This window comes from Heteronotia binoei, chromosome 7, assembly GCF_032191835.1.
Source record: "Heteronotia binoei isolate CCM8104 ecotype False Entrance Well chromosome 7, APGP_CSIRO_Hbin_v1, whole genome shotgun sequence".
Taxonomy (NCBI): Eukaryota; Metazoa; Chordata; class Lepidosauria; order Squamata; family Gekkonidae; genus Heteronotia; species Heteronotia binoei.
In genome coordinates, this window is record NC_083229.1 from 72,555,073 (window position 1) to 72,578,860 (window position 23,788).

Sequence of the window (23,788 nt, forward strand, 5' to 3'; positions counted from 1 at the left end):
GCGAAAGGGCGTCCGCCAAAAAGTTTTTTGTCCCGGGGATGTGTCTCAGCACGAAGTCGAATTTGGAAAAAAATCCCGCCCACCGGATCTGCTTTTCACTGAGTTTACGCTGACCGGTGAGTGCTTTCAAATTCTTGTGATCGGTCCAGATTTCAAATGGAACTTTGGCACCTTCTAGCCATGACCTCCAGGTCTTTAGACCGTAAGTCACAGCAAAGGCTTCCTTATCCCATACCGACCAATTTCTCTGCTCCTGGGAAAACTTTTTAGAAATATAGGCACAGGGCTCTAGCTTCCCCTCCTCATCTTTTTGCATGAGGATGGCTCCGACGGCGACATCGGAGGCGTCACACTGCACAAAAAAGGGCTCCAGCTCATTAGGGTGGCTTAAGACTGGTTCACTAGTGAACAATCATTTGAGCTTATTGAATGCCTCTTGGCACTTCTGGGTCCAATTTAATTTGGCCCCCAGTTTTTTGGCGTCCGGACCCTTCCCTCTGGTTTTTAGCAACTTCGTGAGGGGTAACATGATTTGGGCAAACCCCGGTATGAAGGTTTGGTGAAAACTGGCGAACCCAAGGAACGATTGGAGCTGTCTACATGTCCTCGGGGGAGCCCAATCCAGTACCGCTTGAACCTTGCCCGGGTCCATGGTTAACCCCTGAAGCCCAAATAGTCAAGTTCGCTGATGCCCTGAAGCCCAAATAGTCAAGTTCGGTCCTATGGAACTCACACTTTGACAATTTAGCATACAGCTTGTGCTTCAATAGGTTGCTAAGAACCTCCCTCACTAATTTCACATGCGATGGGAGATCTTGTGAATAGATAATGATGTCATCCAGGTACACCACCACCCCCTTGAACAGATATTCTCTCAACACTTCATTGATAAAATTTATGAACACTCCCGGCGCCCCTTGCAACCCAAATGGCATTACTAGATAAACTGTCCCATGGGTGTCTTGAACGCTGTTTTCCATTCATCCCCCTCTTTGATGCGCACTCTAAAATACGCATCCCTCAAGTCCAGCTTTGTGAACACCTTTCCCTCTGACACCGTGCTGAGCAAGTCCTTGATGAGGGGGATTGGGTAGGCATTGGAGGTGGAGATCCCATTAATTCCCCGAAAATCAGTACAAAGTCTGAGCGAGCCGTCCTTCTTTTCCCTAAAAAGTACCGGGGCTGCATGGGGGGCTGTGGTGGGTCAGATGAAACCTCGCTTCAAGTTCTTATCTAGGAATTTCCGCAGTTCCACTTTTTCTGCCCACCCCATCGAATACAACTTGGCCTTAGGTAGGGCTTGCCCCGGGATCAGTTCAATGGCACAGTCCGTGTCCCTGTAGGGCTTTAGTTCATCAGCCCCCTGTTCGCTGAACACCCCCCTCAAGTCTCTATAAGCTTTAGGGATTGCCTGAACCGCCTCCATTGTCAAGCAGACTTTCTCATTTTGGGGCGGTGGACTGGGACCCCATTCCTTAGTCCAGTGATGGGCTTTACATCTTGGGTCATTAAATTCTATTGTCTGGTCGCCCCACCGAATGTCTGGCTCATGCTTGGCCAACCAACCAACTTCCAAAACCACATCATAAGAGGAGGATGGGGCAATTACAAAAGCCTCCTGGTCACAGTGGTCTTTGATGCCCACCGGCACTAACTGAGACTCTAACACGCAGGGCTCCCCCCTTTAAACTGACCATCCATCTGTTCAAACTGGATGGGGTGCGGCAAAGCCATTGTGGGAAGCCCCAATGCGTCCACCAGTTTGGGGGTGATTATGTCTCTGGTACAACCCGAGTCAATCAGGGCTTTCACTTGCACGAACCTCTTGAGCTAGCTGTTTAGCAAAATTACTGGCACAAAATATAGCGACCCCGTTACTCTCACCCTGAGTGGTGCCGGTTCATTGGCAACCTGCTGGCTGGCACCATTTAGAGCAGGTCGTCCTCGTTTCCCGACGGCTTGTCGGCCCAGGACATCTCACTCAGCTCATCGGTGACAATGGTGTCATCGTCCTGCATCAAACTCGCGGCTGCGCTGCTCTTTGCTGCTTCCTTAGGGCGGCTGGTCTGCTTCTTTGGAGCTGGAGTGCTCATCTTAGAGGCGCTTGATGGCGGTCTGGGAGGGTTCGGACAGCTGCTGGCCACCTGAAGCATTTGTGGGTGCCCGGTGATTTTCCGCCAGCTCCCCCCCTTGGGGTTTCTTTGCCTCTGTCTTCCCTCCGGGTTTCGGGTCATGACTCGACTTACTGCTCTGATGTTGGCAATGCATGGCCACTCTTTTCATATTGGTCTCCACTTCTCCCACCAGTTGGATCTATCCCACCAGGGTGGTTGGTCTGGCTTGTTGCAGGGCTCAATCCAGGATGCTCGCGTTCAGCCCACGGGTGAAGTGTTTGATCTTCATCCGTTCACTCCACCCCCTCAGCTTAGCCTCGTTGGTACGGAACTCGGTCGTGTACTCCCGAATCGTCTTGGAGCCCTGTTGCATGTCCCTCAGGGCACGGGTCTCCTGCAGAGGGTCCTCATACTGGGCCAGCAAAGCTTTTAAGAAAGTGGCCACAAAGTCCAGCCCCGAGCTCATGGCCTTGTACAGGCTCACGTACCACCTTTTGGCAGCCCCCTTAAATTTCGATCCCAGATAGTCCACACAACTGAATTCATCAGGGAATGTGTTTCCCCAATAGTGCATGTAGCTATTCGCCTGGATCATAAAATACTCCACCTCCTTGGGATCCCTGTTGAAGGTGGCATCCAACTCTCTCCCGTGGCCCCCCCAGGGGCGCTGTTGGTTGCGGTGGTAGCGGCGCTACCGGGTGTCTAGCCGCAGGCAGTTGCGGGGCTTTTCTCGGGTCAGTTGTTCCCAGGACTCGGTCGATTTGCCTGTTGAACTCTCCGGCCATCATGGTGGTCATCGCCTGCATCTCGTCCCGCAATCCCGCAGCGACCTCCTTTCAGATCATCGCTCGGAATTCACGAGCCATCTTGTCTTCCTCCTCTCTCAGGTCTGGTGCTTTGGGGTTCCCAAGTCCCGCGCCCAGAGGGGGGTCGGCTTCTGCACTTGTCACTGCTGCGGCCGCTGCGCCCTCTTCCTCTTTGGGTCCAGGGTTCTCACCCCCTTCGTTGGCCATCTTTACCCGGCATGTGTGCCTGGTTAGAATGGCTTCTTGCCGCGCCGGGGGCTCATCCATTGTGGTGGTAGAGGTACGTGGCTGCCACTGCCGCGGGGTGACCAATAGTTGTTGAATGTGGAGAGGGGAACTCGGTCCAGAGACTCTCTGGGCGTCCGGCACGTGCTATGGTGGGGTTGGTGCTCTTGCCCCTTCCTCAGATTTGGGAAGTTCACTGCTTACTGGAATCTTTTCAGCCATTTGGCTACAAAGTTGCCGAGCGGTTAAACTTCTTGTAGATTACTCTCAAAATGTCAAGCATGCGGGTTCAATGACGAGTTGAAGTTGATACAAAGACTACGTTTATTGAGAGACTGATACTTTGGTGTAACAGGTTCTTGAGAGTAATGCTGCCAATACATTGATGAAATACTTTTAAGGCTTACTTCAAAAGGATTCCAAGGGATGGGGTTGGAGGGTAGCATACACACATAAACTATCATAAATGTCTACATTCCCACAGTGTTATCAGGACTGCGTCCTTGCTTTCCCCAGATGGCTCATACTCCCTTACAGGAATGTATGGGAAGGTGCTGATTACTTGGTTTCAGTTCTCACTACTTCTAATTATAAGCCATAAAGCAAGACGGGGGGAAGGGAAAGAATAACAAACTAGCACAGTTGGATCCTCCATGATACTTCACAGACCAGGTTATGCAGGACCCTAAAACAATCAATTATCAATGGAATTTCACCATGCTTGACAAATATACTTATTGACACTCTCATATACAAAAAATTGTTTCTTAACAAACATACCCTGATGCAAACACCCAAAAACAAATGCTGAGGAAGGACTCTTAAAGGGAAACAGTCAATTTCATATAAAGTCCTTCTCCTTCCAACAGGATCTCTAATCTTGCTTCTGAAGAGACCCGAAGTTGATAAGAGTTGTAATCTTCAGTAGAAATTCTTGAAATTCAGTAATTCTTAAAGCACAGCATACATAGCAACGAGGTAATACTTTATCTTCCTCCATTTCGATGAAAGCTTTGACCAGCTGTGTCAAAATCAACAATTTTTTTTTAAAAATTCACATCCTATATATTAAAATTTAAATATCGCCTGAAATAATACAAACCTTCCATAGACTTCACACACAGTTAAGTTTCCATTTGCAAGGTCTTGCAACATGCTCCTAGCTCAAAAGGCATATATACTTTCATACAGGTGTATCTAATTACAGGTGTTTCTTAAAGGTACAAAATACAGAATACATCTCAAAGCCTCCATGTGACAAAATACAAAAAAATGCATGAAAATTCAACCAACACAGTTTGTTTAAAGAAAACATTGAAAGATCCCACTTGTTGTTCAAACCTTGTCATGAGAGGGATCTCAATCTAAAAATCCACCGCATTTCTTCCCGACGAATCTATTTGATAGCATCACTTCTACAATGCAGCCTACGTGAAAATTTACTAACAACAAAATATTTCAGAGAGTCCACATCATGTTTATAAGTCCTAAAGTGGTCCACGAGCGGGGTTTCAGGAACGTTGTTGCTAACCCAAGATTTGTGCTCCAAGACACGTGTACGGCCAACATAGATTTTGGGACATGGACACAGAATTATATACATACACATTTTAGTCCCACATGTGGTGGTATCTTTTAAAGTTATTTTATAACCTGAATTATGGTCAGTATATTCTTTAATTTGTAAGCAAGGTGAACAGGCAGAACACCCGCCGCAGCAGAAGTGCTTCCCTGTTCTGGAGCGCGTCTGATCACAATACACACACTCTCCAGGTAAGGGCCGGAGATCACTCAGAATTACAGTTATCCAGATGGCAAAGATCAGCTCCCCTGGAGAAAATAGCTGTTTTGCATGGTGGACTCTGTGTCATTATACCCTGCTGACATCGCTTCTCTCCTGCTTTGGTCTGCACTGTGATTTCAGACCAGTCACAGACTTTTAGCCTAACCTACCTCATAGGGTGGTTGTGCAGATCAAAAGGGAGAGAGGAGAATGATGTAAGCTGCTTTGGTCCACACTGTGGAGAAAGAATGTACTTTTCCTAGGTAAAGGAGATGAAAAGCTGTAGTCAGATCAATCCCCCTACAGAAAATGGCTGTCTTGGGTGGGAAGACATCAAGGTTGGGGGGAGTGAATGCCTTCACTTGGGTGAGTGAGTGCGATGATAGCAAGTGTGGAGGGTCAGTTGCCAAGAGCCTCTTTCTAGAGCCTGTTGTTTTTCTCCTCACAATAGCCTTATTCCTATTGCTATTATATTACAAAACCAATTCAAAAAACAAAACACCCCCTTCCTAAAACACACACAAAAATTACCCAGAAGTATTATAACTGGATTAAGGGTAGTAAAATATCATAGTGAAGCACAGGTTTCAATCTATCTATACCATATAGGGACCAACCCCTTAGGGTATAATGGAGCTGAATAAATTTGAGTTTCCCAAATATTTACCTGAATCCCAGCACAATACCTATTCTGGAATTTGGGGATATTCAGGAATACCAATACTTTTGGGGTCCAATAGACTGGAATCAGAAAAAAAAATTGTACACCTCTAGTGGTCTCCCAGCCCTGTTTAGCTTCTGAGGTCAAATCAGATCAGGCTAGCCGGGGCTATCCATGCATGACATCTGAACTGAACCTATGTTAACTAAGTTTTACCAAAATTGTTCAGCTACCATGTTTCCCCGAAAATAAGACACTGTCTTATATTTGTTTTTTCTCAAGAAGACACACTAGGGCTTATTTTCAGGGGATGTCTTATTTTTTAATTAAGTATGATACAACAATCTACATTTATTCAAATACAGTTAAGTCATCTTCTGGAACATTGTCATAACTCTCCAGACCAGGAATTCCATCCTGAATTTTTTGTGACACCCATCACTAGGTCTTATTATCGGGGTAGGGCTTATATTTAACAAATGCATAGAAATCCTGCTAGGGCTTATTTTTTGGGTAGGTCTTATTTTCAGGGAAACAGGGTAGTACCTCTTATTCAGAGGTGACCAATGCCTTTGTGTTGAGTTTAGAAATTTCATCACATTTGCCTAACAGTGTTTCTTCCAACCTAAAGTCTAAGAAGGAAACAATAGAAAGCTAGAAATCCAAGATTCATTTTTACTAGATTTTTAATGTGACTGCAGTACTAGCTCAAATAGTTTATGCATGTAGGCCTGTGCTACTTATACTGAAGAAGGAGCATTTGTTAAACCAGGAAATGGGACCAGTGTGTCTGATTGGTGAGATGAGAAAACATAATCTTGTTTTCCAACCATGAATAGCAACTTAGGGTTGCCAACCCCTAAGTGTGACCTGGAAACTTCCTGGAATTACAACTGATCTCCAGGCTACAGAAATCTGTTCCTCTGCATTAAACAGCAGCTTTGAAGGATGGACTCTATGGCACTATATACCCTGCTGAGTTCCATCCTCTCCACCATCCCCATCCTCCCTAGGATCCACCCCCAAATCTCTAGAAATTTCCCAGCCCTGACTTCACAGCCCTATGATAATGGTTGTTGGTGCTGTCAAGCCATAGCTGACTTATGGCAACCTATGGGGTTTTCAAGGCAAGAGGCATTTAGAGGCAGTTTTCCATTGCCTGCCTCTGTGTAGTGACCCTAGACTTCCTTGGTGGTCTCCCATCCAAGTATGAACCAAGGCCAACCTTGCTTAGCTTCTGAGAGCTGACAAGATGGGATTAGCCTGGTCTATTCAGGTCAGATCAATCCTACAGCCACTAAGTATTATGAAGTTCATCTGAAGGGGCATAGTGATACCACTTATCTTGAAGTTATCTGGAAATATTTGCCTAAAATGAAAACCTACACTTTAAAACACTGTGGAAATATAATGGAAGAACCAAAATCTCTTAAAGACAGTGTTAAGGTATATAGTTTAGAAAACTTAGAGCCAAATGCAATATTATGCAGGAGAGCCATAACTGGTTATTCCAATGTTTTACATTAATAGATATATGTTCAGTAGTAGGAGTGGTTCCAAATTTAATCAGAGCAGTAGTATTGGAGTATGTTTGTGTTTAACCCTTTTCTTCTGTGTAATTTTTGTAATCTAAATGGTTTTTTCAAAGCTGTTTCTTGTTCTGTAATAGAAAAAAAATGGAAATAGTATCTTCATCCCCCTGGCATGATTAGCAACACTTTCTGGGTGACTTCAACTTGGACAACTGAATTCATGCCACAAATTACTTAAAAATGGAGCTTTTGGCGCCTGCTTCTAAGTTTTGCCTTATATTCTAAACAACCAAAGAAAGACCAGTTCCTGCTGAGTAAGTCAGGTGCTGGCATTCGCTCACACTTCCACCTCCTTGTGAATGAACCACAAGGGTGAGGTGAGCCAATAAGTTCTTATGTGGGAAGGCTGGCCAATGGGAGGCTGGCTCACTGGCTAGGTCTGGTGGCAGGTGCCTCCCTCTGCCATCCAGATCTGCACAAGATTCCCACCCTCCTTTCTTCTTTTAAGACCATGTGGGATAAGCTAGTTGCTGGTTTGGAGCCAAGAAGGAATTTTTTGGGCCCTCACTCAAATTGGCTGAGACAGTGGCCTTTTTTCACCTGCTCTGCAAGGTCAAGATGAGTGAGGTATAAATAGGCCTTGTAAAACTGGTTATGCCCTAACTGGGATGGCAGAAAAAGCATGGGTTGAGGGAATTTTGAGTTGGTAAGCACCCTGAGATATCAGCAATAGGGAGGTCTTCAAATGGGTACCTATCAGCTTGGCAGTTTGCGTGGCTTAGTGGGGACCTCTTCAGGGTTGGGGGGGGGGACATACAACAAACCTTAGCAGTCATTCACTGGACTATGTCCCTCCATCTCCTCTATGCACTCGTGTGTGAGTCATAAGGAGAAAGGTTCAGAAACTGGGGTGGTTTTGGCCTGTCAGGAAGCTTGCTTTCACAAGAAAGATACAACACATGCTTTTACATGTTAATTAAGCTTTTCAGATCAGCTTGTGGTAAATAAAGTTCTCAGTTTAACCTGCAACCTGTGTTGTGTTTCATTTGAGGAGTGGGTGGACAATGTAAAATTCTGTAATTCTTGATTTCTGTGGCTAGAATAGTAGTTTTAACTAGTTAGGAACTATAAATGGGTTCCATATGTAATGTTACTTTGATTGTGAGCTTTAGACTGTATTGAAAACAGTCCAGAACTCACTATATAAAGGAAATAACATGCAATTGATGCCCACCATCTCCTTTCATAAATGTGCTATTTAGTGACTATGACAAGACATAACAAAAGGTACAGGCAGATCTATCACTCTTGCCTTGTTTGCATTAGTGAATATGTTCTGGTTATTGGGAGCATGCATAAAGCATCTGAATGTGGGGTTATTAATAGAGATGCAGAAATATGCCCTCCTTTCTTTTCTCTTTTATTCTAATCTCTATGTTATCATTGAGAGTTAATTTTCATGGCCTGTGTTCCCTGTTTTTGTTTCTTTTATGATGTTTATATGTTATATACCATTTTCAAGATGAAAGAAGACAAAGACAAATGCTAACAGCTCATTTTCACTTGTGATTCAGCTGTGATGTGAAAGCAATGTAGCGACACCCTGACAAAGCTGTGGCGAAACGCGCAAGGGCCTTGTAGTATTAAATCAATGAATTTTCACTTCTCTGCTGTACTATCAGCATTTAAATGTCTTTGCCTTCTTTTCTCTGGCTGACTGAAGCAGCCTTCTTGTTTTATTTTTTATACCATATCTTACCATTTTTACACCATCAACATAAAAACAGGCATAAATTGTAATGATAATATTTTATGGGATTTCATTATAATGGTAGTGAAGAAGAAACTCAGGATTTTCCAGTTCAAACTCTATGGTCACAAAATCCAATAGCATCTTTAGGTAGCACCAACCAAATGTATGCACATGCATATTTCAGAAGTTGCATGCACAAGCCTTAGTAAAATAATTCAAACAGCATGATTGATCCCCTTTATAGGCATAGGGTTCAAGCTTTTAAAAGGATTAAGGCAGCTTCCTATTCTAGCTAACAAGAACACTTTGGCATGGTTTAAGAAATTTTGTCCCAGACAAATGAAGCACTTCAAAAATGAGACAGTGCTTAAATTTACCTCAACACCCTTGAGTCTAGGTTTTTGAGAGTGAGATTTAAGATTGTGCTTAAAGCTAAGTATTCTTAATAGCTTTTCTGAGTAGGGGTTTTCTGAGAAGGAAAAACAGAATGACTATTAAAAAAGAGTCTATCTATTTTTCAGAGTGGATTAAAGGGAAACTGATGTAGCTTTTATCACTTTCTGGGGGGGGCATTAAAATCAATAGCATAGCTAAGGCAAAATAATAAGATCCAAGTTCAACTTGGACAAGGTAAGAAAATGCCATATAATCTATTTACATTTATTAAATATTAAATTTCCTTTCAGGGTGGTAGATGGAAAGCTAGATAATAACTTGCTAATGAAGGAACCTACTGGAAGTGGCATCTTCCAGTATTTTTCTTTGTACCTGCAACCTATCATGATAAAGCATATTTAAGGACTGAATACTGTTAGTGGAGGAGGGAAGAAGAAGAAAATGTCATACTTGCCAGAACACCTCTGACTGGATGACTGTAGTAATTGTTTTATATTAGAGCTTCACACTATATTGAGCAGTAGAAAAAGTCTATCTCAGCAATAAGAACTTGAAATTTCAACAGTAGTATCTTGAAAACAATAGCATCATTCTTAACTAGGAAAGGGCATGAACTGGTTCACAAACTGAAATTCAGCTCAAACTTGGGCTGATTCGGAGTTTGCAAACCAATGTTCAGGGAAGGTGCTTTCCCCGAACATTTACTGAACTTCTGGCTGGTTCAGTTCTGCCGTTTGGAGTCAGCCATTTAAACCTGACAGCTGAAAAGTGCAGGGTCTGCTGGTCAGCTGTTAGATTTAAATATTTGGCTGGCAGCCATTTAATCTTTTGGCTTCTCCCCTTTGAAGGGGGGGGAGCAAAATTGAAGGGTTAAATGATTCACAGCTTTTTAAACCTAACCACTGACCGGTGATCCCACTCAGTGGTTTGGTTTAAATGGCTGCAAGGAGGCAGGTTTGGAGAGGTCTTGATCATGCCCCCAGACTCCACTGGGTAATAACCTCCAGCTGGGACCTGGTGATTCTCCCAAAATTCCAATTCATCTTCAGACTTCAAATGAAAGGGAAGCAAAACCAAAGGATTAAATGGCTACCAGCCATTTAAATCTAACAGTTCAGCTGTTGAGCTATTACGTTTAAATAGCTGTGAGCCATTGAACCCATTGGTTTTGCTTCCCCACTTCAAAGTGGAAGAAACAAAACCAACAGTTTAAATGACTGGCTGCCATTTAACCCTTCTAGGGTGTTCCCCCCTTCTCCTGGCCCCAGCAAGCCACAGCTGGCAGAAAAGTGGAAGGGAAGTCCCTTCCTGGGTAGTCCCCACCCCCTTTCTCCTGGCAGCAGTTTGCCAGTTTACCAGTTTGCTGGGAGGAAGGGGGAACCAGACTCCCTGAACCAGCTGAGTTTCAATGGGCCCTTTTTGGGTTGGTTTATTTCTATTTATTTGTTTCATTTACTTTCTAACCCACTCTCCTAGAATCAGCTCAGTGTGGGTGACAACAATTCAATAACTATACAATAAACCTTCTAAAATACAACATGTTAATAAATAGCAATAAAATCAACAATACAGTTAATATACAATACAATTGAAGAGGGTGTACTCTGTCATGGGTGCTGGGGACCCTTCAGAGGAAGTTGAGTCTGATGAGGAAACTGTGCCCCTGCCACCTGCACCAGTGCCCCTGCCTCCTGCTGGAGAAGATCCCAGCCCCCCTGCCTCGCCCTCTTGGGTGGCTCGTGTGCGTGACCGCCTCCGGCAGGACCTCAGGGATCGGAGGAGGGCGGCACGCTCACAAGCAAGACGCTCCCTGAGCCCTGAGTTCTGAGAGGATTCTGGCCCTTCTAAGAGCAAGGATGCTTGAGTGGTAACAGGATCCTGGCTGCCTCCCTGAGCCAGCAATTAGCCCAAACGGGCAACAGCCAGCAGAGGGCTATATAGCTGTGGGCTTTGGGAGGAAGCTTTGTGGAAGCAACTAGTCATCTCCCTGACATTCTAGCATCCACTCCGGCTTGACTTTGGTTCCTGACTCCCTGACTTTGGCTTTGGACTTCTGGACTCCCTGACCTCGGCTTCTGGACCTCAGACCTGCGATACTTCTACAGTGATTCGGATTTGGCGCCTCGGACCCTCCTGCTTACTGGCTACAGACCTTGGACTGCCTCTGGACTTTGCCTGACCCGGCCCCAGCCGTGACAGATTGCTTCCACCGACAAACACCCACTCCACAGGATGGATGCTGAAGCAAGTGAAACCACAGAACTACTGGCTGCGCTCCAAGCCCAGGTACAGCAGCTAACACAGGCAGTAGTGCACTTGCAGCAACAACCTGCGGCCAGTGCTCCAGCCAAGTGCCCAGTTCCCCCACCTGACAGGTTTGGGGGTGCCGTGGAAGAATTTCCTGCTTTCCTAGCACAGTGTCGGCTGTACTTTGAACTGAGAGCACGGGACTTCCTCAATGACAAAACCAAGGTGTGTTTCGTCATCAGTCTGTTAAAGGGGCCACACCCTTACTGGTCGCGTCCTCTCCCCTACTGACTGATTACCAGGGGTTTGAGGCCCACCTGTCTGCTGCTTTCTCAAACCCAGTCCAAGCAGCCACAGCCAACCGGAAGATCAGGGCACTGAAACAAGGCAACTCCTCGGTGGCTCAATATGCCACTGAATTCAAGCTCCTGACCCAGGACTTGGCGTGGAATGAGGCTGCCCAGATGGACCAGTTTACTGAGGGGTTGGCAGAGGAGGTCCTGGATGAACTGGCCAGGGTGGAGCAGCCACCCACGCTCCAAGAACTTATCACCCTCTGCCTCCGCATCGATGGCCGCCTGGAAAGTCGCCGCCAAGCCAAGACCAGAGGGCGCCAGCTCCCTGCGCCGTGCTACCTGGCTCCTCGCCCGTCCCCAGCTAGTACCAGCACCAAGGATGAGCCTATGCAGCTTGGAGCTGCTCGACCCCGCCTGACCCCAGAGGAAAAGACCAGACGCCGCACGCAGAATCTGTGCCTCTACTGCGGCACGGCAGGCCACTATGCCTCTGGCTGCCCTGCTAAGCATCGGATACCTGGACCTTCACTGCCACCGCCGCCAAAAGGGCAGCCCCAGGCGTAAGTGGACCCCCCAGCCTGGGGCGACTAGCTGGGTCCTCTGAACAGCGGGCTGATACCCCAGGGCCATTCCTGCTACCAGTCAAACTCCGTCTGCCTGACGAACGCTGGCTGTTCGTGTATGCCATGCTGGACTCGGGAGCGGCCCACTGTTTTATAGATGCCGCCTTTGTGAAGCAGCACCAGATCCCTGTGCAGACAAAAGGGATTCCGTCGCTGGTGGAGGCTATTGACGGGCGCCTCCTCCGTTCTGGCCCCGTCACCCAGGAGACCTGTCCCATCACCTTCCACGTCCAGCAGCACCAAGAACAGCTGCGGTTTGATGTCGCCCGCATGCCTCGCTTCCCGCTGATTCTAGGCCTTTCCTGGCTGAAGCTGCACAACCCCATCGTGGACTGGGCCCAGCAGGAACTACTCGCTTTGCCACCGGGCCACTCCTGAGACCCCCAGCTTCCCTTTACGGTGGAAGCTGATGCCTCCAACGTGGCCCTGGGAGCAGTGCTGTCCCAGCGCGAGGAGCCGTCCCAGCCACTACAGCCCTGCGCCTATTACTCGCGGCAGCTCACTGCTGCAGAGAGGAACTATACCATCTGGGAGAGGGAGTTGCTCGCGATCAAGGCGGCGTTTGAGGTTTGGCGACATTACCTCGAAGGGGCTCGCCACCCTGTTCAAGTGCTCACCGATCACCGGAACTTGGAACACCTCCAGACCACCCGCCGTCTCAACCAGCGCCAGATCCGGTGGTCCCTATTCTTCTCTCGCTTCGACTTCCGGATCTCCTACATCCCCCATACCCAGAACCGGAAAGCAGACGCGCTCTCCCGGAAACCGGAATACGCCCCTGCCTCAACTGAGACCGCGCCCGCTGCTCCAATCCTGCCGCCCTCAGTATTTGCAGCCACCTCCACTTCACCAGCACTCGTGGAGGACATTCGGGCTAGCCAGGCCAATGATCCCTGGGTCCAGCAACACCTCCAGGCTCTCCAAGATGACCCAACAGGGGAGTTCACGACTCGAGGCGGCCTCTTGCTACACCGCGAACGCCTCTATGTGCCGCCCGGGCCCTTGCGGGCAGAAGTGCTACGCCTGACCCACGACTCGTTACCCGCCGGGCACTTTGGACAGCATAAGACCACCCACTTGCTGACAAGGGAATTCTGGTGGCCACGAGTTCGCGCTGATGTTGCCCGCTATGTCAGCTCCTGTGACGTCTGCCGACGGGCCAAAGACATCCCAGCCAAACCCTCAGGGTTGCTGCAGCCCTTGCCCACATCTTCAGGACCCTGGGATACCATCTCGATGGACTTCATCACGGAACTTCCACGCTCCAAGGGTCAGACTTGTATCTGGGTGGTCGTCGACCTATTTACCAAGATGGCCCACTTTGTTCCGTGCCCGAAACTCCCCACAGCTCAGGAGACGGCCCAGCTTTACCTGCAACACATCTTTCGTCTGCATGGACTCCCAGCCCATCTGATCTCCGATCGGGGCCCTCAGTTCTCCTCTCGGTTCTGGCAAGCCCTCCATTCCAGCCTGGGTACTCGAGTGCACCTGTCCTCGGCCTACCACCCACAGACAGATGGCCAGACAGAGCGCACCAATGCCACGCTAGAGCAATATCTCCGCTGTTACACCTGTTACCAGCAGGATGACTGGACCACTCTATTGCCCCTAGCGGAGTTTGCATACAACAACGCGGTCCATTCATCCACCCAAATGACCCCGTTTGCTGCAACCTACGGGTACCACCCTCGGTTCTTCCCAGCGATCCTACCACCCACGAATGTCCCCGCCGTCGATGCCTACCTGCAAGAACTCCGTGCCAGCCAAGACTTGCTCCGAGAGCAGCTACAGCAAGCCAAGGAGGCATATAAACGGGCTGCGGACCGAAAGAGGCAAGAAGGCCCTCCAGTGCAGCCGGGGGATCAGGTGTGGCTCTCAACTCGCTACCTGCGCCGGCCTGGTCGGTCTCACAAGCTGGATGCACGGTTCATTGGACCCTACCCCGTCGTTGAACAAATAAACCCCGTCGCCTTCAGGCTCCAGTTGCCACCCCACCTCCGCATTCACCCCGTGTTTCATCGCTCCCTCCTTGTTCCGGCTGCACCCCCTGACCCAGCTCGGACTCCTTCCCCACCGCCGCCACCACCAGTGTTGGTGGATGACGAGGAAGAATATGAGGTGCGCCAGATCCTGGACTCCCGGTACCATCGTGGAGGCCTCCAGTACCTGGTGGACTGGGAGGGATACGGCCCAGAAGACCGGTCTTGGGAGCCCGAGGACAATCTTCATGCCCCGGACTTGGTGCACCAGTTCCACAACGACCACCCCGACCTTCCAGGTCCCTCGACGGAGGGGGGCCCTGGGGGGGGGGATAGTGTCATGGGTGCTGGGGACCCTTCAGAGGAAGTTGAGTCTGATGAGGAAACTGTGCCCCTGCCACCTGCACCAGTGCCCCTGCCTCCTGCTGGAGAAGATCCCAGCCCCCCTGCCTCGCCCTCTCGGGTGGCTCGTGTGCGTGACCGCCTCCGGCAGGACCTCAGGGATCGGAGGAGGGCGGCACGCTCACAAGCAAGACGCTCCCTGAGCCCTGAGTTCTGAGAGGATTCTGGCCCTTCTAAGAGCAAGGATGCTTGAGTGGTAACAGGATCCTGGCTGCCTCCCTGAGCCAGCAATTAGCCCAAACGGGCAACAGCCAGCAGAGGGCTATATAGCTGTGGGCTTTGGGAGGAAGCTTTGTGGAAGCAACTAGTCATCTCCCTGACATTCTAGCATCCACTCCGGCTTGACTTTGGTTCCTGACTCCCTGACTTTGGCTTTGGACTTCTGGACTCCCTGACCTCGGCTTCTGGACCTCAGACCTGCGATACTTCTACAGTGATTCGGATTTGGCGCCTCGGACCCTCCTGCTTACTGGCTACAGACCTTGGACTGCCTCTGGACTTTGCCTGACCCGGCCCCAGCCGTGACATACTCAAATGGAGGATTTCCTTGACCTCAAATTGAACCACTTGTTTTCATTTGTGCCCATCCGTATTCTGAACACTCCAGATTTTACCATTTTCTCTAATCTCCAAAGATAGGATGTCCTTTGCATGTATGTAGTACCAAGGACAGGCAAATGTATTGGAGAACATAAACAATGTCATTTCTAATGCATGCCTTGAAATTCTTTCATATATTATGGCCCATTCTGAACTATCTGTTCCTGGATTTGCATTCAGTTTCTGTTTCCAAGGGGATATCAGTCACCCCTGTATGTATGTGGGTTGGAAGATAAAACACCACTAAATATCATAGCTTTTTTTGTACAGAGGGCTAACTTAGAAGTCTAGCACAAAAGAAATTGCAGTCACTATATTTTGTAGCCAAGGGCTGGCTCTTGTGCAGACAGGCAGATTCATAAAATGAGGCCAGCTGCAGCAACTATGTAGGGTTCTGCAAACTTGGGGGAAACTCCAGGTTTGCAAAAAAAAAAAAATTAGTTTAAAAAAACCCCTACTTTGAAGATAACTGCCTCCAAAAGTTAATAGTGCCATACATACAAGAGTGGGCTTTGCAAAAACAACATGCTGGGATTTGTGGAACAAAATACACTAAGGTTGATTCAGGCTGGACTAAATAAGTTCATTTTAAACTCAGTCCCACTGCAAGTTCTGGGCCTCACTATGCTTCTACTGCTGTCATCAGGAACTTGTTAATTCTGGGCTGGAAAATTCCTGGAGATTTGTGTATGGTGTTTAAAGCAGGCAGGGTTTGGGGAGGGGAGAGACTCAGTAGAGTATAATGCCATAAAATCCATCCTTCAAAGAAGTTATGTTTTCCAGGGAAAATTATCTGTGTTGTCTGAAGATGAATTGGAATTTTGGGAGGATCTCTAGGTCCCAGCTAAATGCTGGCAATTCTAAGAACACGACAAAGCCTGGGGGGCTTCCCATTGCCCAGTGGAGACTGGGGGACATGACCAAGATTTATGGGATCCAAGTTACACCCCCCCCCCCCAAAAAAAAGATCTTGTGCATTCTAGAGACACCAAACTTTTTTTCCAATGGAGGGGGAAGCAAAAAGAGAGAGAGAGAGAGAGAGAGAGAGCAAGGGCAATAGAAGCTCAACAGAATAGAATCAAAGTCCCTTAGAATCTCTGCAGAAGAAACTGAAGGTAGGGGGCATTTTTGCCAGGCCAGCAGAACCAGTGCAATGTGTCCAGCAGGACCATTGCTACTGTGACACTGCAAACCCAACAGGACTAATGTCAAGACAGGAAAGTACTTTTTTGAGAAATGTCAGGCAAAGATTCAAAACTGCATAGAATGGACCCCCGGCAAGCTACACACGCCAAACACAGAGATAACTTTACCCTGCCACGCACTCATATAGAATTTCTCCAAAATGAGGCCAGATTACATTTCTGGGGTTCCAGTTCCCCCTCTCCAAAACCCTGTCCACCTAACACCCCCAAACCTCAGCAAAGGAGAACTGTTCAGAATCAAAATATGGGTCCTCAGCCAAGGAATGAGCTAGCTAAGCCCCTCTGCTTGGCAAGAGCAGAGAGATAGGGTGGCTCAGAGCCCTGAGTCCTCCTAAAACCAAAACCCCAGCAGGAGAGAGGATTTCACAATCAGGAGGAACAGGCCTCATTTTGGGCAGCAGCTCACAGGAGTGGAGTTTCGGAACCTCTAAATTTTATTGTGCTCTTTCTTTCTTGCCCCCCCCCCCCAATACTTACTTCTGGGCTCTGTTGCTCAAACCCCCCACCCCCTGGTGAGAATTTTGCTGAACTCTAAGATTTGACAAACTTTCTAATATTTCCCCCCCACAAAAAATGGGAAAATAACCAAAATATATAAAGCAGACAGATGGAAATTTTCATCATGCCACTGTGGCCACATAGGAAAAAGTAATTTAAAAAGTATGATGGGAGTGAGGTTTTATTATGACAATTATAATTCAAGAAGCATTTTAAGGTAGATGCTGAGTTGATATAATTTAGTACACCTTCCGGTGATGTCTGGGGTGTGTGGCATATACAAATGAGTTATGCAAATGGGTTGCATTAATGAGCTTTGACACCTCTTTTTCTATGAAATGACCCCTGGGAGGGAATGTGCTCTGCTAGTACACTTCTGACAAGTTTCCTCCCTCTCTGTGCAACTGCCAACAGTGGAGAGGGTGTGCAGCTGGACTGATATATAGCTTTCTGTTCTCATAGAGCAGAATGTGAATCCTGTTATTAGCAGCCAGCAGTGCCTGTTAAACTTTGGAGAGCTAATATTGGTGTTTCCAAGCTGGAGAATTCCATCCCTCTGTTGCCTTGGAGTTTTGTAAACAGTTTAATTTAGTGGAAATAGTCTGTCTGGACCTGTAGCCACTCACAAACAGCACCAAAACTTGTGAAATATTCATGCTGGGCACCTCTCCGCAAATGTTGCTTTGCAAACCACAAACTGACCAAAATTCATGACAAACTTTACTTCATGAGCCAATCTGTGCCTATCCCTAATCCTAGCCTTAGTTGAATGCTCAGGTTTCCTTTGTCAACTACATGTGGCATGTAGTACCTTTTAATTGTTTTGGTATTATGGAAGTCTCAAAAAGCATGATCTGGCATGGTGAGATTACTGTAATGTGCTCTTCCAGGGCTGCTTTTGAAAACTTTGAAACTCCCTTTGAAAACATATCCAAAATGTGGAACCAGGGGTTCTGTTGGTGTGGAATACCAGAAATAATATTACCCCTGTGCAGAAAAAGTTGAACTGGCAGCCCATGTGTTTCTTGGCACAGTTCAAAGAGGTGGTTGGTTCAAAATGCTAAATGGCTTGGGATCAGGAATGCCATTCTCTTTGAGGGTTGCCTGGCACCTAGCTTACTTTCTTTCAAGCACCAGTACATCCCCCCACCCCTTTTTACTCAGGCTTTTTGACTAAGGGTTTGATCTCTTACATTCCTTTGACAGTCTGCTGCTTGTCTGAGAAGTGCTTTAAGAACCTTGTTTTGAGATATGAAATGTTTTGTGCTGTTTTTGTGCTCCTGCTGGGCTTTTAATGCTTGCTTAATAGTTTGATAATTTTTAATGTTTTAATTCTGTATTATGTTTTTATTATGCTTTGTAATCTACCTTGAACAGGTTTTCTGAAGAGGCAGGAATTTTTTTCTAAATAAACAAACTAAATATGGTATTTTATATTTTTAGGATGAAAGCTCTATAGAAAGTGATGAATTTGATCTGAGTGATTCCACCAGGATGTCTGCAGTAAACTCTGACCTTAGCTCAAATCTTGAAGAAAGAATTCAAAGTCCACAAACTCTTCAGGGTCAGCAAGATGGTAAATTAATTTTTTTAAATGAAATCTTCCTGGTCATCTCTCTTTCTTCATCACCAAAAAATATTCATTGGCTTTGATTCTTTGGCTGTTCAATTGCTTCCTATGACTGTTAGCTGAATTGCTGGGGTCTCCTCTTTTTGATAGTGGAATTAGCAAGAGGTAGACCATAGGTAGAGCTGTCTTGGAGCAGGATTCTTATACCAATAATATGAAGGTCCAGTATCAGAAGGAATTCAGAATTCAAATATTTTAAAATGTTTACTAGAAAAATATGTTGAAAATACAATCACACATACAAGCATATCTCACTCAAGCAATACAGAACTAGGAAATATAGTGGGGGAAAGATAGAGATGGTTGCATTAGCAAGAGTATTGTTTGTGGGTTATGCATACCAATCCAGATGAGATACAGAGATATAGCAGTGAGAAGAAAAGGGGGGAGGAATCCATGAGATGACCAGCACCACATGGACGAGGACTCAACCTGATCAGGATTGGGGAGCCTCTGGCAGCAAGGTGGGAGGGGGGTACTGTCAGAGTCACACCTGATTCACCAAAAACCTGATTTTATATAGCCAATTTTGTATCCCGGGGCTAGATCTTGATAGCCTGGCAATGGTTCCCAGGAGTTTGAACAAAAGAATTTGATGTGCGATGATGGTCTGCTGGGAGCGGACCACCTATTGAATGAAGAAACTATAATGGTCAATTTAGAGCCTAATATTTGTCATTGTAACACCTCAGGAAGGAATATCCAAGAGAGAAAAGATATAGGAGGAGGGAGGATGGGTAGAGATGGCTAGAGATGGGCGATTAATCCAGCTATGTCCTATTGATAGGAAGAGACTTCCTTGATGATTGGCAGGAAGACTTCTTTGTCTTATGGATGGTAGTTCTTCAGTCCTTTGTTTCTAGGCAGGCCCACGCATCTGTATTTCCAAAGCTTGCAACATTTGCTGGAATGTGATGCATGCTTGAAGGGTCTCCCCATCATGTTGACTGGCAGGAGAATTTGTTGTTCTTTTAACACATCTCAGGAGCATGGCTTCCCTCAGGGCTGCTTCTGGTCATGTCTTCTGGGAGAAGCAGTGCAGTCACTAATCTGCAGGTCATGTTTGTTTATGTTTATGTTTAATTTGATTTATACCCTGCCCTGCCTGCCAAGATGGGCTCAGGGCGGCTTACATCAGATCATAGAACAATGATTGCAATCATAAAATCAATAAAATCAGTAAAATCATTAAATAATATAAATTAAAAACAGTATACAGTTGGTGCTAGATTAGATGTTACTCATTCTCAAGGTGACAGTTGTTCCAGGATTCTTCTGGGATTCTCCTGCAGTCAACAAAACGCTTGCTGGAAGAGAACAGTCTTACAGGCCTTGTGGAACTGAACAATGTCCTGCAAGGCTCTAATCTCTTCTGGCAATTGGTTCCACCAGGAGGGAGCTGCCACTGAAAAGGTCTGAACCCTGGTGGTCAACAGTCTCGCCTCCTTCAGCCCAGGGATCACTAGGAGATATTGGGATCCAGATCTCAGCACTCTCTGGGGAACATGTGGGGACAGATGGTCCATCAGGTAAACGGGTCCTCGGCCATATAGGACTTTAAAGGTAATAACCAGCATTTTGTAATGAATCCAGTTGGTAGCCAGTGCAGTTTCTGCAGTGCTGGCTGTATGTGCTCCCACTTGGGCCACCCCAGTAGCAGCCTAGCAGTCACGTTCTGCACTAGCTGAAGTTTCCAGGTTTACGACAAAGACAGCCCCAAGTAGAGGGCATTACAGTAGTCCAGTCTTGAGCGGACCATTGCATGAATCACAGTTGCCAGGTCGCCAAGGTCAAGGAAAGGAACCAACTGCTTTGCCCGTCTAAGGTAAAAGAAGGCGGATTTCACAGTTGCTACTATCTGGGCCTCCATTGTCAGGGAGACCTCCAATAGCACCCCCAAATTTCTGGCCTTGGACGTCATTGTCAATGGTGCCCTGTCAAAAGTTGGCTGGGGGATTTCCCTGCCCAGGCTGCTGTAACTCAGGCAAAGGACCTCTGTCTTCGTCAGGTTCAGCTTCAGTCGGCTCAGTTGAAGCCAACCAGCCACGACTTTCAGCACCTGATCTAGGCTTTCTGGGACATCGTCAGGTTGGCTGTCCATCAGTAGATAGAACTGGGTGTCATCAGCATACTGATGGCAACCCAGCCCATACCTCCGAACAATCTGTGCAAGGGGTTGCATGTAAATGTTAAACAACATTGGGGATAGAACTGCCCCCTGAGACACACCGCAATTAAGTAGGTGTCTCTGGGACGACTCTCCCCCAATTGACACCCTTTGTCCCCGACCGCAAAGGAAAAAGGAAAGCCACTGTAAGGCTAGCCCCTGAATCCCTGTGTCGGCGAGGCGGTGGGCTAGTAACTGATGTCGAACCGATATAACTGATGTCGAACGCAGCCGACAGGTCAGGGCAGCTTGGAGGTGAAACACAGTCCAAGTTTCATGTGTCCTTGTGGGCATAGGCTACTCACAATGTAGCAGGCACAGGCAGTGAACAAGCAGTGCCTGGCCTGATTCCATGTTACATAGTCCATGAGGGCTAAATGCCCATAGCTGGTCTGGCATTGCTGCCAGGTAGTGACAGTCCATAACAGTTCAAAAGTGGTTGGAGGGGGTCCATGGCTAACATGACCTACTATTACTTTTTAATCATTTATTATGAACATATGAACTTAGATTTCACTGAGTCATTCCACTGATCTAGTTCAATATTGTCTGCTCTAGTTAGCATTGGCTCTCTAGGGTCACAAGCAGAGAAACATCTTGCCCGCCAACTAATCTAGACATGCCAGGGATTGAACTGGGGTTTGTATACATAAAAATGTGCTCTGTGGCTGACTCATGGGATTAGATGTTTGCTTAGGCTGTAAAGTCACACACAGATATAAAGGGAAAAAACTGGAAAATTTAAAGCAGGAAATGAAGGTGACTGAACTATGATTAGTTCCTTTGGAATGCTACTGATCTACAAATCAGATCACAAGCATTCCAAAAGCTTTCCATTACTATGAATGTGAAGAATTGTATCTTGTATTTTGTGTCAGACAGATTAACTCCGCCTACTCAAGGATACAAAAAACAGCGAGCCTTAGCTGCAACATACTATTAGAGAGAGAGACTTTTCCACGCATGCAACTCTAATTGCTACCATTCACTTTTACCAGGTAGCCCAATGCCCTGAAGATCCACTGGTAGCCAGGAGCAAGCCAAAATTGAGTCTCATTAGTTGCTCAGCATAGATACAGTCAGAGTTGAAACAACTTTGTTCACTTGTCCTCACCCCCCTGCATGGCTACCAGTTAGGTCAGATGCATCTGAAAGCAGTGTTGAGGAACCAGTGGGTGAGCCCACTGATGGTCAGGTCCAAGCTGAGCAACCCCTGTTGGGACCATTATGCTCAGGTTCCTCTTGAACCATTTTTAATGTCCCATTCTGCCTCAGGGCTTTCTATTACACAGCAATTTTCTCTACACAAACCCTGCCTGTTATAAAAATGGACACTTAGCAAGTGAATAATAAGCCAAGAATACTATAGAACAATGGGCTATAAGGCCAACCAAGAATACTGTGTGCAGAAAGCAATAGGCAAAAGTATGCAGTTATTATTCTGCTTAGCACAGGCAACATCCAAAATAATCTGCTGTTAATATAGATTATCAATCAGTCTCTGTTTACTTCCTTTGGGAGAAGTAATTGAACATAAGATGGCAGCAAAGCTCTAGGCTTTGATAGATCTCTGTTGTACCTCTTTCAACCTCACAGTTGATATTTTTTGTAGATAGAGACTGCTTCAACAGCCCCAAGTCCATTATATTGATGATAAACAATTCTAATTTACTTTTTAATACATTCTAGAAGCTGTACTGTAATGGATGAAGGTTTATTTAATTGAAATGGACTTCTGTGCTTATGTACGTTTGTTTGTAAGCAGAGCCCAATCATGGGTAGGTCAGGTTTGGGGTGGGGGTTGGTTGTATTAATCAGACTTGATCTGCTCTGACAATAGGGGTGGACATGAGTCCAAAAGTGCAGTTTGGTTCATGGTTTGTGGCTGACCCATGAACCAAATGATGAACTGACCCAGGAGGTCTGTTCTCAAAGTGAACCAGTTTGAGGCCCCACACATCCTACTGAGACTGCAGTCCCTTTAAACAGGGTTTGGAGAAAGCCAAAAAAACCAGGTGAGCAGCAAGGAACAGCATGCTCCCTGCTAATCAGCTGTTTTGGGCTGTTTTATGTAAACTTTAAAAGGACTGCAGAAAGCCTGAAAAACAGCTGAGCTGGTGGGGAGTAGTCTGTTCACTGGCTCATCTTTGGGCTCTCTTGCACAGCCTCATTTAAAGGGGATGCATGAGGGAGCCCAGTATAACTGAGCCCACAGACAGAAGTCTCTCTGCTGGCCCAACTTCAGGCTGTCTTGCACAGCCTCACTTAAAGGGGCTGCTCAAGGGAGTTCAGTGGGGCTGACCTTGCATGGAGAAGTCATTCCACTGGCTGAGGTTTGGGGTCTCATATGCCATGTTGGTTAAAGGGGCTGCTCAAAGCAGCCCAGTGGAGCTGAGCCTGTGGGGAGAAGTTGCCTTGCTGGCCCAGCTTCGAGCTCTCTTATGCTGGACCTTTCAAAGGGGCTGCTGAAGGGAGCCCAAAGGAGCTGAACTCGTGGGGGAGAAACCTCCCCAACAGCCCAGCTTCAGGCTCTGTTGTACAGCCTCTTTAAAATGGGTTGTACAAGGGAGCCCAACTGAGCTGAGCCCATAGGGTGAAATCTCCCCACAGGCCAGGCTTCGGTCTCTCCTATATAGCCCCTTTAAATTATGCTGCACAAGGAGCCCACTGGAGCAGCTTTGGGCAGTCTTGCACAGCTCCATTTATAGGGACTTTTCAAAGGAGTCTAATGGAGCTGAGTCTGTGGGGAGAAGCATCCCTGCCAGCCCAGCTCTGGACTCTCTTGCTTAGCCCCTTTAAAGCAGGCTGCACAAGGGACACCACTGGAGCAGAGCCCATGGAGAGAAGCCTCCTCATCATTGCAGTCTCAGG

At 46.9% G+C, this 23,788-nt stretch overlaps 1 protein-coding gene across 3 annotated transcripts in view; it reads left to right on the top strand.

Moving 5' to 3' along the window:
• Nucleotides 1–23,788, top strand: part of NOL4 (nucleolar protein 4) — a 262,828-nt gene that overhangs the window by 100,475 nt on the left and 138,565 nt on the right. For all 3 annotated transcript variants that reach the window (XM_060243837.1, XM_060243838.1, XM_060243839.1), the window contains exon 5: nucleotides 18,564–18,696. In XM_060243837.1, coding sequence (XP_060099820.1) covers nucleotides 18,564–18,696 — 133 coding nt within the window. The remainder of the gene's footprint in view (nucleotides 1–18,563; nucleotides 18,697–23,788) is intronic.